Source organism: Anolis sagrei, chromosome 2, assembly GCF_037176765.1.
Source record: "Anolis sagrei isolate rAnoSag1 chromosome 2, rAnoSag1.mat, whole genome shotgun sequence".
Lineage (NCBI taxonomy): Eukaryota > Metazoa > Chordata > Lepidosauria > Squamata > Dactyloidae > Anolis > Anolis sagrei.
The window spans coordinates 6,364,123-6,380,232 of record NC_090022.1 but is presented as its reverse complement, the minus strand read 5'-3'; the positions used below and the strand labels follow the sequence as shown (position 1 = coordinate 6,380,232).

The 16,110-nt window shown below is 44.6% G+C and overlaps 1 protein-coding gene across 1 annotated transcript in view; it reads right to left on the bottom strand.

Annotated features, from left to right (window-relative positions):
* Positions 1-16,110, bottom strand: part of LOC132769747 (major histocompatibility complex class I-related gene protein-like) — a 240,081-nt gene that overhangs the window by 112,479 nt on the left and 111,492 nt on the right. The window contains exons 3-5 of the mRNA XM_067465440.1: positions 6,027-6,302; positions 3,635-3,919; positions 865-948 (exon numbers count right to left, since the gene is read on the bottom strand). Of these exons, the coding sequence (XP_067321541.1) occupies positions 865-948; positions 3,635-3,919; positions 6,027-6,302 (645 nt within the window). The remainder of the gene's footprint in view (positions 1-864; positions 949-3,634; positions 3,920-6,026; positions 6,303-16,110) is intronic.

Sequence of the window (16,110 nt, the reverse complement as noted above, 5' to 3'; positions counted from 1 at the left end):
AGAGATAGATAAGTAGGTAGGTAGATGAGGTTCTTGCGGGTTTTTTCGGGCTATATGGCCATGTTCTAGAGGCATTTCTCCTGATGTTTCACCTGCATCTATGGCAAGCATCCTCAGAGATAGTGAGGTTGATCAGGAGGACTGCTGGGAGTTGCAGTCCAATAATAGGTATTTATTATTTGTTTATTTCCGGTATTTCTACCCCATCTCTTCTCTACCCCCGAAGGGGGACCCAGGACGGCTTACATTTTGGCAGCGATTAGATGCCACTACAAATAAACAACTACAATAATACAACAACCATTAAAACATATAAAGCAATACTTAAAAACATTACATAAAGCATTAATGAAAACAATAAACAGTATCATCATTCACACCTAGCTCCAGCAGAGAAGAGCTCTTTGCCCCACCCCAGCCATTCCACAGATATATAAACCCATTGTCCTAATTCCAACAGACCTCACTACTGTTAGGCTTCGGCTGATTATCTTTGCAGTAGCTGGAGAGATCTTTCAGGGCATTAGGAAGTTGGATTTCAACTGTTTCAAAGTCTTTTGCTTGTGTTGTTAGGACAAGGTCATCAGCATATATAAAGCTCTTGGTGAGTGGTGGTTGTGGCTGATCGTTAGTAAAGATATTAAACAAGGTTGGTGCAAGAACGTTGCCTTGGTGTAAGCCATTCTTTTGCCTCCTCCATCTATTTTTCCTGCCTTGAAACTCCAAATAGAAGCTCTGGTTTTCTTAGGTTGGCTAAGCTGAACCTTCTCTTCAAGGGAAGGAAGGTCCTCAATGGGACAATGATCCAACCCATAACCACAGAATGCCTCCCCACACAAGGATATACAATCTGAATGTACTCACTGATATACATAGCAAACCCAGCAATCCCTGCTGCCAGGAGTGCAACAGCCACAACACATGGGATGATGTCCTTCAGGTTGGAGGCTGAAGGTAAAACAGGAAAGAATGAAAGTATTAAAAAGAAAACACCAAAACAAACCCCTTATAGAGCAGAAAGGAGGTGGTCCAATTTATTTATTTATTATTTATTTGCTTTATTTCTATACCGCATTTTTCAGCCCTTAACAGGCGACTCAATGCGGTACTGGGGAGTTCATGGAGACGAAGGTTAAAGTGTGTGACGAATGTGTGTGTGTGCTTGTACGTTCAAGGGACAACTCAGCTCTCATAATCTGTTAAAAGCTTGCAAAATTGGAAGTCGCCATAATAGAAGGGTAGCTAGGCATAGCTCCAGCTTCGTGCCTAAACCCCAGTAGATTCTGTCTCCATGTCCCAACTGCCTTTGCTTTGATCTCTGACGGAGAGAACAGCGACTGGAAAATGCTGAATGTAATCTCTCCTTGCACAGCCATTCCTTTTTCCTTTTGTATCTTCTTTGTATTTTATGTCCAAGGACAAGTGCCTGTCAAATCAATGAAGCATCAGCTGCTCAGGATATAAATACTCTAAACTGTCGGGAATTGTAAAAAGGCACCATGATGTAATGAGTTGACTGGTAAGACATGTGACGGCAGCTGATTGGTTAAGCCAGTCAGGAGCCAAAATTCAGATAGGCTACGGTCTCTAGCATGCTGCTGAGAGAAACGGTTTTAACCACCACTTTTACTTTGGAGAGTGAAGAGAGCGCTGATTGGAAACAAGAAAGAAATGGCTGCCCACTCTCTGAAGTCCGATTATTTCTAAGGCATGAAACATATTTTAAAGACAGTTTAAAAGTGTTGGGGTTCAGCCTGAGTTTGAACTTGAACCTGATTCTCTGTTTGTTCCTCCTGATGCTAATGAAAATATATTTACTGATGCTAATGGAAATGTACCTTTTGATGCCAATGCTCCTGAAATTAGTGAGGAAGAAACTGCTGTAGGTTTGGAAAATGCCAATGTTCCTGAAATTAGTGAGGAAGGAACTTCTGTAGATTTGGAAAATGAAAGTACCAGTGTTCATGAGAATGTTTCAGAGGGAGACCTTGAACTTTCCCTCCCTTCTGCACCTGTTAACTGTAATGACAACAGAAGGGGCCAAATTTGGGAAGACAGAAGTAAATCACTCAATTTGCGTCGATCCTCCCGAATTCAAGAATTAAAAACATTGGCTTCAAAGAAGAAGGGCGGTTCACGGAACCAATTCTTGAGCTTTAATTGCCTTACGCAGGGCTGACTGTCTCAGTTCAGGTATCGTTTTAGAATTGATGAAGACCTTGGCAGTTCTCCCGGTTCCCTGGCCATAGTTTGGGAAGATTTCTAGGATATCAAGTACGGTTAGTGGATTGCTAACAGGTTCCAGTATTTCCCAGTGAGGCTTTTGGTTTTGCTTTGTCCATTTAAATTCATGTTTGCTGATTTTGCTGTGGCTTTTGACTTGCATTTTTCCTTTATTTTGTAACCATTTTTCTTCAATAAAAAATGATTGTTTTTCACAGTCAAGTGTGGTGGAGAGTTATCTTAGGGCCTCGTTCCCTGCTCTGGATTGCAACAAAAAGGACTGTTTATTTCCTCTGTTCTCTGTAAGAATTCAGAGAGACTGCTGTACATATTGTTCCTCTGTTTGACCTTTTGAACTGAAGTAAAGTTACTGTTACTCATTACACAAATCTGAGTGATACATTATTATACTGCAGGGTATGTTTTGGTTCATAAACAGTGGTAAAGCTTCTATTTAATTATAATTGTTCTTCTTTCTAAATATTGTATTTTTCATGGGGTTTTTTTGCACTACAAAAAATGTGCAATTTGCACAGGAATTTGTTCATGTTTTTATTCAAATTATAATCTGTCCCTTCCCAATACAACCAACAGTCTGAGGGACTACAAACCAGCCCTGAGCTTTAAAAGTTTGAGGACCCCTGCTCTAAATAAATACATAGTGAAATAATAAGTTTACTTATTGTGTTTTGTTGGCACATTGTCTACAAATAATGTAAACATTTACAAACTTATCATCAGAGCCACTGAGGATGAGAGGCTGCAGGATGTCAGCTCAGCTTTGCATAGGACAGAGTCCAGGCTGAGCATCCCTTATTAGAAATGCTCAGGAACACAAGTATTTCCAATTTTTTTCAGATTTTGAAATAGTTGCATATGCATAATGATATACCTTGGAGATGGAACTTAGGTTCAAATCCAAAATTCATTTTTTTTGTTTCATATACATTTTCTGCATACGGTTTTAAAAGCAAAATTTGTGTACATTGTATCATCAGAAAACAATATAGAGCATCCCTTATCAGGAATTAGGAAAGACTCTAAAACTGTCCATGTGGGTGGCAACTTTGCTTTCTGATGGTAAAGCAAAAGTGTTTCTCTTTTAGGGCCCTTCCACATAGCCCTATATCCCAGAATATCAAGGCAGAAAATCACACTGGGTTATTTGAGTCTACACTCAGATAATGTGGGGTTTCCTGCCTTGATATTATGGGATATAGGGCTGTGTGGAAGGACCCTAGGCCAACCACACATACTAGTTTAGAGTCTTTTGGATTTCCTGATTAGGTATAAATAACTTGCATTTGTGTGGAAATTATACAACAGTCTGTGGTGCTATTGATGGTGTCTCTGTGGGTTGGCCCTCCTCTTGCCCCTCCCAGAACCCACCCTCCCTTCTCAAATGACTCACCAGGCTCCTCCCAGGCCACGTCCACAGGCTTCTGAAGCCCATCGTGCTCCACGTGGCATTTGTAGCGTTCCCTCTCCTCGGGATCCACCATGATGCTCCTCCAGGTGTAGTAAGTCCCATCTGAGTTTGGGGACACCAAGCCATGGTAGGTATCTTGCAGCCAGACTTCTCCATCCCTTGTCCAATCGATGTCAATCTCCTTGGGGTAGAAGCCCCCCACGTGGCAGATCAAAGCCTCCATGCCGTCATAGGTCAGCTTGCGTTTCACCTTCACTTCTGGTGCCTCTGCAAGAATGACATCAGAATTAGGATAGGACCTTTCCAAACGCCAGGAAGGGTGAATACTCTTGTTTGGGCTTCGTGGGGAAGGGATCCTATCTTCAGCTCTCTCAACTGTGAGACCTGTCCCTCCCAAACAAATCTGGACCACTCTGATCACTTGGAAAGTATTTATAAAGTAATTATCTTAGTCTCCTGTAGCACAAAATTCGGTGGGAGAAAGAAAGGAATGTGACAAAAGCTGTAAGACTAACTGTTTTTTATTTTAGCATGAGCTTCCATAGAAGTAAACCTACTTCTTCAGCTGCAGGACAGAGTGGCATCACAACACCAACACAAATGAACAAATACTCTTAAAAACCCATGATTTTCTTTCATGAAAAACAGGTTATTTATTTGTCGTGTCAGGGCAACCAGTCAATTATATTACATTTCTAACAGAACAAAGCAAACAAACAAACAGACAAAATACAAAAATTGTGAGTTTGGTAGTTGATTAAATGTCCTTTGACCAGTATCTGGTCACTTGGAGTGCCTCTGGTGTTGCTGCAAGGAGGTCTTCCATTGTGCATGTGGCTGGGTTCAGGGTGCATTGCAGCAGGTGGTCAGTGGTTTGCTCTTCTCCACACTCGCATGTCGAGGATTCCACTTTGTGGCCCCATTTTTTGAAGGTTGGCTCTGCATCTGGTGGTGCCAGAGCGCAGTCTGTTCAGTGCCTTCCAAGTCTCCCAGTCCTCTGTGTGCCCAGGGGGGAGTCTCTCATTTGGTATCAGCCATTGATTGAGGTTCTGGGTTTAAGCCTGCCACTTTTGGACTCTCACTTGCTGAGGTGTTCCAGCGAGTGTCTCTGTAGATCTTAGAAAACTATTTCTAGATTTAAGTCATTGACATGCTGGCTGATACCCAAACAAGGGATGAGCTGGAGATGTCTCTGCCTTGGTCCTTTCACTATTGGCTGCTACTTCCCGGTGGATGTCAGGTGGTGCAATGCCGGCTAAGCAGTGTAATTTCTCCAGTGGTGTAGAGCGCAGACACCCCGTGATAATGCGGCATGTCTCATTAAGATCCAAATCCACTGTTTTAGCGTGGTGAGATGTGTTCCACACTGGGCATGCATACTCAGCAGCAGAGCAGCATAGCGCAAGGGCAGATGTCTTCATTGTATCTGGTTATGATCCCCAGGTTGTGTCAGTCAACTTTCGTATGATGTTGTTTCTAGCGCCCACTTTTTGCTTGATGTTCAGGCAGTGCTTCTTGTAGGTAAAAGCACGGTCCAGAGTGACTCCCAGGTATTTGGGTGTGTTGCAATGCTCCAGTGGGATTCCTTCCCAGGTCATAATCCTCAGAGCTCGGGATGCTTGTCTGTTCTTAAGGTGAAAGGCACATGTCTGTGTTTTAAATGGATGAGGGATCAGCTGGTTTTCCCTGTAATAGGCAGTACGAGCACCTAGAGCTTTGGAAAGCTTCTCTTCTATCATTTCAAAGCTCCCTGCTTGAGCAGTAATGAAAAACAGGTGATAAAATAAAAAAGCAGTTAATTTTAAATTAGGTGCTGCTACATTCCCTTTTTTCCTCCTCCCATCCTCCTTTTTGCACTTGAATGGTGTGTACTATCTCAGGATGGAAGGTGAACGAAGACTGTATGCTTGGAAGGTTTCCAAATATTAGACAAGATCACATGTCCTTCAAAGAAAACACGGGGCAAAATCTAATCTCCACCTGCATCAGGCATCCTCAAACTCAGTCCTCCCAGCTGTTTGGGCCTCCAACTCCCAGAAGCCCTAGCCAGCTTGTTCAATGGCTGGTAATTCTAAGAGCTGGAGTCATAAATGGCTGGAGGGCTTGAGCTTGAGGATTCCTCATCTGCATCTTCCCTGGGTCAGTTTACTACTTCTAAGACCTTCCCTCCTAAAATCTGGAAAAGCAGTCAAAGATGTGTCTCCCCACCTCTTCCTCCCTTGGTCTTCAGACTCCCCTTGTCCCTTCCCTGTCTGGAGTCTCCATTTTCCTAACATTAAAACACAAAGAGTGGGGAATGAGCAGGCTATGAAGACACTGCAGCCCTCCTCTCAGGCCCCCTCCCTGCCATGCTCATCATGACCCCCTCCTTCACCTGTCCTCAGAAGCATCTCTTTCCCATAGTTCAGGTATCTCTGCAGCCACTCAATGCAGGTCTCCTCCAGGTAGGCCTTCTTGAACTGGTTGTCTACGGAGTCAGCGTCCCACTTCCTCTTGGTGTTCTGGGCAGGGACATCAGCTGCCGTCCAGGTGAGGGTCTCCTTGTCAAAGCTGATGTAGTCCCTCCCATCATAGGTGTACTGGTAATATCCTCCATTGCTCCCATCTCTCCTCCGCTCACAGCCGTACATCCACTGAAAAGTGTGAAGTCCTGAAAGAGAGCCGCAGAAGTCATGGAGATGAGGGAGAGAATAGAAGATACTAGAGGGGAGGCAGCTACTGTGCCAGATCACCCCATCCCCATCCCCACCCATTGTGTAGTTCAGCTCAATAAGAGAAGCCCAGGAGGGATTTTTACACCAGGTTCAGCATTAATCCTGAAATAATGAAGCCTACTCACTGGCGTCCTCCTCCTCCTCCACTGTTTCCTTGGATTATCCTCTTGCCATTCCCATGGAGCACCCCTATTTTCAAAATGCCCATTTTCATGTGATGCCTCTTTGCATAAGGGGGCCCTGCTACTCTTGGGTTAATCAAATATAATAAATCTACGTTTGGAGATATACATTTTGCTGGGGCTAGGGGTGCAGGACCCACATCTGAAAGCAGGAAAAACACAAATAGATATTGTTGCTGCTTTTTTTTAACCTGAGAGGACATCTCTCTAGAACAGTCGTTCTCAACCTGTGGGCCTCCAGGTGTTTTGGCCTACAACACCCAGAAATCCCAGCCAGTTTACCAGCTGTTAGGATTTCTGGAAGCCCAAAACATCTGGGGACCCACAGGTTGAGAACCACTGCTCTAGGAACTCCTAAGTCCCCCAGTGTCACTCTCTGATCAGCTTCCACCAGAGTGGAATCCTAGACCATTTTAATGAAATCCACAATTACTCAAATCTGCAAATGTTCTGTCACCGTTGGACCTGAAATGAAGTGCCTTTAAGAGAGGATGTATGGCTTGGATCCAGTGGGAAGCCAGGGCCCCCGAAAAGAAGCCTTTAGAGAAATTTCCCTTATTCAACAGTCTTTAGGAGGCTTGAGCTTAAATATAACAGTCTTTTATTGATGAACAAACAGTAATTGTAAAGTTTTCTTAACAGTCTCTTAGCTCTTGCAGTCTTGTTCACAGGGAACAGGCACTATCTTCAAAAACCTTGTTCAAAGGAAAATTCCCCTTTCTAGCTCCTCCCAGGCTGCTGTGAACCTAAACCTGACTGATTTGAATCCACTACCGGCTGAACTGCGTCTCAGAACCAAGTAGACGTACCAACAGGCCTGTAATCACTTAGCTGCTTTGATGGTTAGAGCTGTTATTCCCTCCGGAATTCCTCAGGGCTGTTTCCCCGGAACCTTTGGGAATCTTTAGAGGCTCTCAAGATTGTTCTCCCCCGGAAAGTCTTAAGTGATGAAGCCTTTGCATAGGAGGACATCTGTATACATCCTCTGCATTAACTTCCTTTGCTGAGACTAACTGAAAGATGGCCCCTTCCCTCCAAAAAACCCAGAGAGGGGCGGGACCAGGCATCCTAACTATAATAGACAGGTGGCTTGCTCTACGATTGCAAACTATAACAGGAAGCCACCCTGCTGCAAAATCCCAAGCCTGGGATTGCAAACCAACATTTAATTCAAAGCAAATAAATTTGGAGCTCCTGGAACAACTGTTCCAGAACAATTAAACATGCAAATGTGAAAGGCCAATAGTACAGCCCAATGAAGAATAAACTAAATAATCAGCACCAATAGTGGTTTACAGTTTCTAAGACTTAATTTCCAACACACTGAAAAACACTATTGAGAAAACAGTTCTAAGATGTTTCGGGGGGCAGGCAGATATAGTAGATTTACTTCATTGTCATTGTAATTACCTCCGCTCTGATTGTAGTACTTAGCCAGAGTCACCATGTGGTCCTGGAAGGTCCGCTCATGGCCCTGAGCATTGTGGCTGTTCCGCTTCCAGTACTCAGGATCATAATTCTCCACCTTCCTTATCCAGGGAATCTTCGGAAGATACCTCTTGGTGTTGGCATCATAGGAAGCAAACTCCTGGTCATCCACATAGCCCACATAGAAAAACTGGGCTCTGAGATAGAAGTGACGAAAAAGCGCATGGAATGGGAGGAAAAGCCTGGAAAAAACAGAGGAAGTGAAGAATGGAGACTCCACCTCAGACATCAGAAGAGCTGCAAGACCGAGAACAAGCCACGAGAGTAAAGACGAAGACCTACCCAGAGGGAAAGTGTTCTTGCCATACATCAAGGGAACCACTGACCGCATAGGGAAGCTGATGAGGAAACACAACATACAAACTATCTACAGACCCACCAAGAAAACCTAACAAATGCTACGTCCAGCAAAGGACAAGAGGGATCCTCTCACTTCTGTTGGAGTCTACCTTGTACCATGCAGCTGTGGACAAGAAGTCTCCATAGGGTCCACCAAACGCAGCAGTATTGCCCAGACACGAATCAAGGAACATGAAAGGTACTGCAGACTCCTTCAACCAGAGGTCAGCCATAGCAGAGCGCCTGATGAACCAACCTGGACACAGCATATTATCTGAGAACACAGAAATGCTGGACCACTCTCACAACCACCATGTCAGACTACACAAAGAAGCCACTGAAATCCACAAGCATGTGGACAATTTCAACAGAAAGGAGGAAACCATGAAAATGAACAAAATCTGGCTACCAGTATTTAAAAACTCTAAAATTACAACAGCAAAACAACAGAGAGGAAACAATCTGAGACAGCTAATCACCTCTCAACAAAGGATTGCCCCAGGCACTGCCAGGCCATCAAATGCTAATCAAGGTGGTCAGCTGAAACATTCACACCTAGCTCCAGCAGACAAGAGTCTTTTCCCACACTGGTCATTCCACCGTTTTTCCTAGTTCCAAAAGACCTCACTACCTCTGAGGATGCTTGCCATAGATGCAGGCAAAACGTCAGGAGAGAATGCCTCTAGAAATAGCCATATAGCCTGAAAAAACCCACAACAACCCAGTGATTCCGGCCATGAAAGCCTTCAACAGTACATTGTTGAGGAGGGAGAGCCAATAGTTCAGAGGACAGGAGCAGAATTCAAAACGATCTTGACAGATTAGAGAGATGGGCCAAAACTAACAAAATGAAGTTCAACAGTGACAAATGCAAGATACTCCACTTTGGCAGAAAAAATGAAATGCAAAGATACAGAATGGGGGACGCCTGGCTCGAGAGCAGTACGTGTGAAAAAGATCTTGGAGTCCTCGTGGACAACAAGTTAAACATGAGCCAACAATGTGATGTGGCGGCAAAAAAAGCCAATGGGATTTTGGCCTGCATCAATCGGAGCATAGTGTCTAGATCTAAGGAAGTAATGCTACCCCTCTATTCTGCTTTGGTTAGACCACATCTGGAATATTGTGTCCAATTCTGGGCACCACAATTGAAGAGAGATATTGACAAGCTGGAATGTGTCCAGAGGAGGGCGACTAAAATGATCAAGGGTCTGGAGAACAAGCCCTATGAGGAGCGGCTTAGGGAACTGGGCATGTTTAGCCTGAAGAAGAGAAGGCTGAGAGGAGATATGATAGCCATGTATAAATATGTGAGAGGAAGCCACAGGGAGGAGGGAGCAAGCTTGTTTTCTGCTTCCTTGGAGACTAGGACGCGGAACAACGGCTTCAAACTACAAGAGATTCCATCTGAACATGAGGAAGAACTTCCTGACTGTGAGAGCCGTTCAGCAGTGGAACTCTCTGCCCCGGAGTGTGGTCTAACCAAAGCGGAATAGAGCATGGGTAGCATGACTTCCCTGGATCTAGACACTATGCTCCTATTGATGCAGGCCAAAATCCCATTGGCTTTTTTTGCCGCCACATAACATTGTTGGCTCATGTTTAACTTGTTGTCCACAAGGACTCATGGCTGAGAATGATTGTCTACCAAAGGAAGTGTCTTGGTGATGGGTTAGATATGACAGAATCCATTTCCCCCACCCATCTGTAGCTAGGGGCTTCCAGGATTCACAGTCCTGCCCCCGTTGTGACTCCCCAATCGTCATGGGATGTTTGTTGGTTTTGGTTTGCTTGGAAGATGCCTGTGTTTTGGGATCGGTGCATAACAATCAACATGGACTTCAAAGAAAGAGGTTCTAATCCAATAGCATAGATACCATAACACTACGTAACAAAATTTTAATTATTTTCTGTTCCTGGTTTGGAAGCATTGTTTCCTGTTTAACTGGGTAAGTACTTTGAAAGTAATTGCTTAAAAACCCGATTCTGGATGAAAATTACACGTATTGACATGACTGTATACCCCTACACCAGTGTTTCTCAACCTGGGGGTCGGGACCCCTGTGGGGGTCGCGAGGGGGTGTCAGAGGGGTCACCAAAGACCATCAGAAAACATAGTATTTTCTGTTGGTCATGGGGGTTCTGTGTGGAAAATTTGGTCCAGTTCTATCGTTGGTGGGGTTCAGAATGCTATTTTATTGTGGATAAACTATAAATCCCAAAAACTACAACTCTCAAATGGCAAGGTCTATTTTCTCCAAACTCTACTAGTGTTCACATTTGGGCATATTGAATATTTGTGCCAAGTTTGATCCAGATCCATCATTGCTCGAGTCCACGGTGTTCTCTGGATGTAGGTGAACTACAACTCCAAAAACTGAAGGTCAGTGTCCACCAGACCTTCCCAGTATTTTCTCTTGGTCATGGGAATTCTGTGTGCCAAGTTTGATTCAATTCCAGCATTGGTGGGGTTCAGAAGGCTCTTTGATTTTAGGTAAACTATAAATTCCAGCAACTCCAGCATTACCAAATGACAAAATCAATCACCCCCAACCCCACCAATATTCAAATTTGGGGGTATTGGGTATTTGTGCCAAATTTGGTCCAGTGACTGAAAATACATCCTGCATATCAGATATTTATATTACGATTCATAACAGTACCAAAATTACAGTTATGAAGTAGCAACAAAAATAATGTTATGGTTGGGGGTCACCACAGCATGAGGACCTGTACTAAGGGGTCACGGCATTAGGAAGATTGAGAACCACTTCCCTACACGCAAGGAAAACATGTGACTTAATTCCTATATACTGTTTTTTTTAAAACCCTGAAACAGCTAATTAGGGCTGTAAACAAATGGAGTCATGGACACACAGGTGGCTAAATGGGAGCACAATTGGAAATCAATTTCCATAAGACCTCTCAGCAAGCATTCTTCTGTTCTGATGTTTATGAAATTAAACAGAGCTTATATTTACACAGTGGGCACCGCATGGCAGGCAAGTGACCCCAAAGGGAAGCGGGGTTGAAGAGGGGAAAAGTAAAGTCGGCAGGAGGGTGAGGAGAGATATTGACAACAAATCCACTTGTGTGCACATTCATATATCGGCATCAGTGTATATGAGAACCTGTTGTAGATTAGCCTGTGATACCTATGATTATCTCTGATGAAACTGGGAATGATTGTTTTCCTGATGCTGGGATTTCTGGGCCTATGTCTGATGATAAGTCAGACTTGGCCACGGTGGTCCACGCTCTCGTTACATCTAGGATAGACTACTGCAACGCACTCTACGTGGGGTTGCCTTTGAAGACTGCTCGGAAGCTTCAAATAGTCCAACAAGAGGCAGCCAGGTTAATAACTGGGGCGGCATACAGGGAGCATACAACTCCCATGTTACGCCAGCTCCACTGGCTGCCAGTTTGCTACCAGGCACAATTCAAAGTCCTATAAAAGGCCTATAAAGCCCTAAACGGCCCTGGCCCAAATTACCTGTCCCTATATGAACCATTGCGGAGATTAACATCCTCCGGGGAGGCCCTGCTTTCCGTCCCGCCATTGTCACAGGCACGATTGGTAGGGACGAGAGACAGGGCCTTCTCGGTGATTGCTCCCTGGCTATAGAACTCCCTTCCTGGTGAGATCAGGCTGGCCCCCTCCCTCCTGTCCTTTAGAAGGATGGTAAAAACTTGGCTGTGGGACCAAGCTTTCGGGACAGGGCAATACAGCAGCAATAGGAAAGATGACCAGGCCAATTAGATTTGATGCAGATGACTAGGGCGGATTTAAATGGTGTATTTTAATATTTTGAGAAATGTTTCTTAATGTTTATGTATTGTATGTGAATTTGTGTCCCGGCATTGAATGTTTGCTGTGTATATGCTGTGCTCCACCCTGAGTCCCCTTCGGGGTGAGAAGGGCGGAACATAAATGAAATAAATAAATAAATAAATAAATAAATAAATAAATGGAATAATGGTTTTCTTAGCCGACCTGGCTCTGAGAGGCCTGATGTTTCTTTTGAGCAGAGTGTGGATGCTCAAGGCCAAATTCCTGAGATAGGCCCTCAGCAGGCTTTCCCTGAGAATCCGTCTACTGAGGATGAATTGTCAGGTGCAGATTTTAATGAGCTTGAAGACTCATTAAGGCAAGACTTTCATAAACAAAGGGAAAATTCACAGGTTCGTCGAAAACCAGCCCGTCTCTGAGAGAAAAGGGGAAATAAGGTTTTATCTGGTGGGAAAGTGAAACAGAAAGTGTTATTTTCATTGCATGAGGCAGGAAAGCCTTTATGAAACAACAGGGAAAGATTTGTACTTCAGTTGGGTCAATGTTGGATTCTCATGACAGTGGATATGTAGTTTCATGGTTCCGGTTCCAAGTGGATCTCTAGTTTCATGGTTCCTGTCTTGCCAAGTTCCTGTTCTGAGTTTTGGGATATCTAACTGCCTTGTTCCTGGGGATTTTATAACCTAGTTTCTTGTAGAATCATAGAATCAAAGAGTTGGAAGAGACCTCATGGGCCATCCAGTCCAATCCGCTGCCAAGAAGCAGGAATATTGAATTCAAATCACCCCTGACAAATGGCCATCCAGCCTCTGCTTAAAAGCTTCCAAAGAAGGAGCCTCCACCACACTCCGGGGCAGAGAGTTCCACTGCTGAACGACTCTCACAGTCAGGAAGTTCTTCCTCATGTTCAGATGGAATCTCCTCTCTTGTAGTTTGAAGCCATTGTTCCGCGTCCTAGTCTCCAGGGAAGCAGAAAACAAGCTTGCTCCCTCCTCCTCCCTGTGGCTTCCTCTCACATATTTATACATGGCTATCATATCCCCTCTCAGCCTTCTCTTCTTCAGGCTAAACATGCCCAGCTCCTTAAGCTGTTCCTCATAGGGCTTGTTCTCCAGACCTTTTATCATTTTAGTCGCTCTCCTCTGGACACATTCCAGCTTGTCAATATCCCTCCTGAATTGTGGTGCCCAGAATTGGACACAATATTCCAGGTGTGGTCTAACCAAGGCGGAATAGAGGGGTAGCATTACTTCCCTAGATCTAGACACTATGCTCCTATTGATGCAGGCCAAAATCCCATTGGCTTTTTTTGCTGCCACTTCACATTGTTGGCTCATGTTTAACTTGTTGTCCACAAGGACTCCGAGATCTTTTTCACACGTACTGCTCTTGAGCCAGGCATTGTCCCCCATTCTGTATCTTTGCATTTGTGACTGCTTTGTCTCCAGGACTGACCTTAAGTTATAGATAGGGAAAAAGCCTGCCTTTTTCTAAACCACAACAGCTTTAGGTTAGGGTGTTAAGATTCCAGAATCTTATCTGCCACCTGGAGAAAGGGTTGCCTCTGTAACTATAAGAAAGAAAGAACATTTTTGTGACTTCATCTATTGACTGTTTGTTTGCAACTTTGATGATCTGTGATGAATCCTGCCAAGTCTTCAAGGACTTTGAATAAATAAATACTCTTTTTTGTTGTTTAAAACCGGTACTAGTCTCAGTTGCTTAGTATCTTAAGTTTGCAAGATAGACAACTGCAGTTCACTCAGCTATAGAGAGAAGCACGTCGCAGTCTTATTTTTTATAGCGTCTGGGTGGATGGCACACCACTGCCAGGTTGTTGCTTCCTTGTTGGTTACAAATCATGGAATTTGACAGCAGAAAGAAAAGCCCAAGGCCATCTGGCCCAACCCCCTTCTGCCAGGCAGGAAGACACAACCAAAGCCCTCCCAACAGACGGCCATCCAGCCTCTGCTTAGAAATCTCTGGAGAATAAGTCTCCAACAGACTTCCACTGCCAAATAGCTCCAAATATCCTCCTGATGTTTGGGTAGAATCTCTTTTCCTGCCATTTGAATCCATTGCTCTGTGCCCAAGTCTCCAGAGCAGCAGCCAACAAGCCAATGTGTAAACAGATATGTCAACATGGCTCTCATGTTCCCGCTCAGCCTTCTTTCCTCCAAGCTGAACACCCCCAGCTCCCTCAGCTGCTTCTTGGGTCGCCCTTCTCTGGACATTTTCCAACTTGTCCATCTCTTCCTTGAATTGCTTTGCTGCCCAGAACAGAGTGAAAAATCACACACAGTTGTTGGGCCAAATGCACGACATAAAATGGTAAAACTCTGGATGAGAAAACAATAAGAAAGGAAAGGTAAATTTGTAAGGGAGGAGCTTGTAGGGGACGGAACAGTGGAGTCAGGCCTTCAGAAAGGTGGGGGGAAGTGCAATATGAAGACAACATTGTGGGAGAAACAACAGGAAAGAAATATATGGTCACTTTCCAAAGGCACATCAGAAGAGCCAAGTTTTTAGATCCTTCTTAAAGGCTGCTAGGGTGGGGGCTTGCCTAGTCTTACCAGGTAGCGGGCGACCAGGCCGACTGATACGTGAACAGCCTCTTCCTTGCCTCCTCTGCTTGTGCTGTGGCTTTGATGGGGAAGATAAAACTCCGAAGCCGGCTGCTCTGCAGACTTTGTGGGGTTCTTGCTCAGCCACAACATACGGAGAGGGAACGCCCAAAGACTGCCTGGTGTCATGTTTGTCAAGAAGTACAGGAAACAGCTTCTTGTAGACTTCAACAGTCCAGCATCCTGCCTTTTGCAACAGGGTCTTTCTGAACACAGGGGAAACCAGTTCTCATAATCTGGCCAGTTACTTGCGCACCCTTGAGTCATAGATATGTAATTCATGTATTTAGCACACCACATTGCTTTCTGGAAAGTCTATGTGCTGCAAGGAAGCTACAGAATGAACTATGAGATAAACACAGATATATTCTGCTTCCTTGGAGACTAGGACGCGGAACAATGGCTTCAAACTACAAGAGAGGAGATTCCATCTGAACATGAGGGAGAACTTCCTGACTGTGAGAGCCGTTCAGCAGTGGAACTCTCTGCCCCGGAGTGTGGTGGAGGCTCCTTCTTTGGAAGCTTTTAAGCAGAGGCTGGATGGCCATTTGTCACGGGTGATTTGAATGCAATATTCCTGCTTCTTGGCAGAATGGGGTTGGACTGGATGGCCCATGAGGTCTCTTCCAACTCTTTGATTCTATGATATAAAACAAGTCTCTACAGCAGGCCTTACACTAAGTTCCATATTTTGTAATATCCGCTTCTACCAAACTTGGCATACAGAGCCCCCATGATCCACTGTACATGCTGGTGCAGTTTGGAGGAAGATGGACCATGGATGATGGGACTTACAGTACCTTCACTCACTTCTTGAGACCACTGTGACCATCATCCAATGACTGATCAAGACCAAACTTGGTACACTGAGCCCCCATGATCCACTCTACATCCTGGTGCTGTTTGGAAGAGGATGGACCACGGATGTTGAGACTTACAGTACCTTCACTCACTTCTTGAGACCACTGCGAACCTCATCCAATGACTGATCAAGACCAAACTTGACAAACAGAGCCCCCATGACCCATTCTACATCCTGGTGCTATTTGGAGGAGGATGGACCATGGATGATGGGACTTACAGTACCTTCACTCACTTCTTGAGACCACGTGATCCTCATCCAATGACTGATCAAGACCACACTTGGCACACCGACCCACCATGACCCACTCTACATCCAGTTGTGGTTTGAAGGAGGATGGACTATGGATGATGGGACTTACAGTACCTTCACACACTTCCCAAGATCACTGCGACCTTCATCCAATATCTGATCAAGACCAAACTTGACACACAGAGCCCCCATGATCCACTCTAC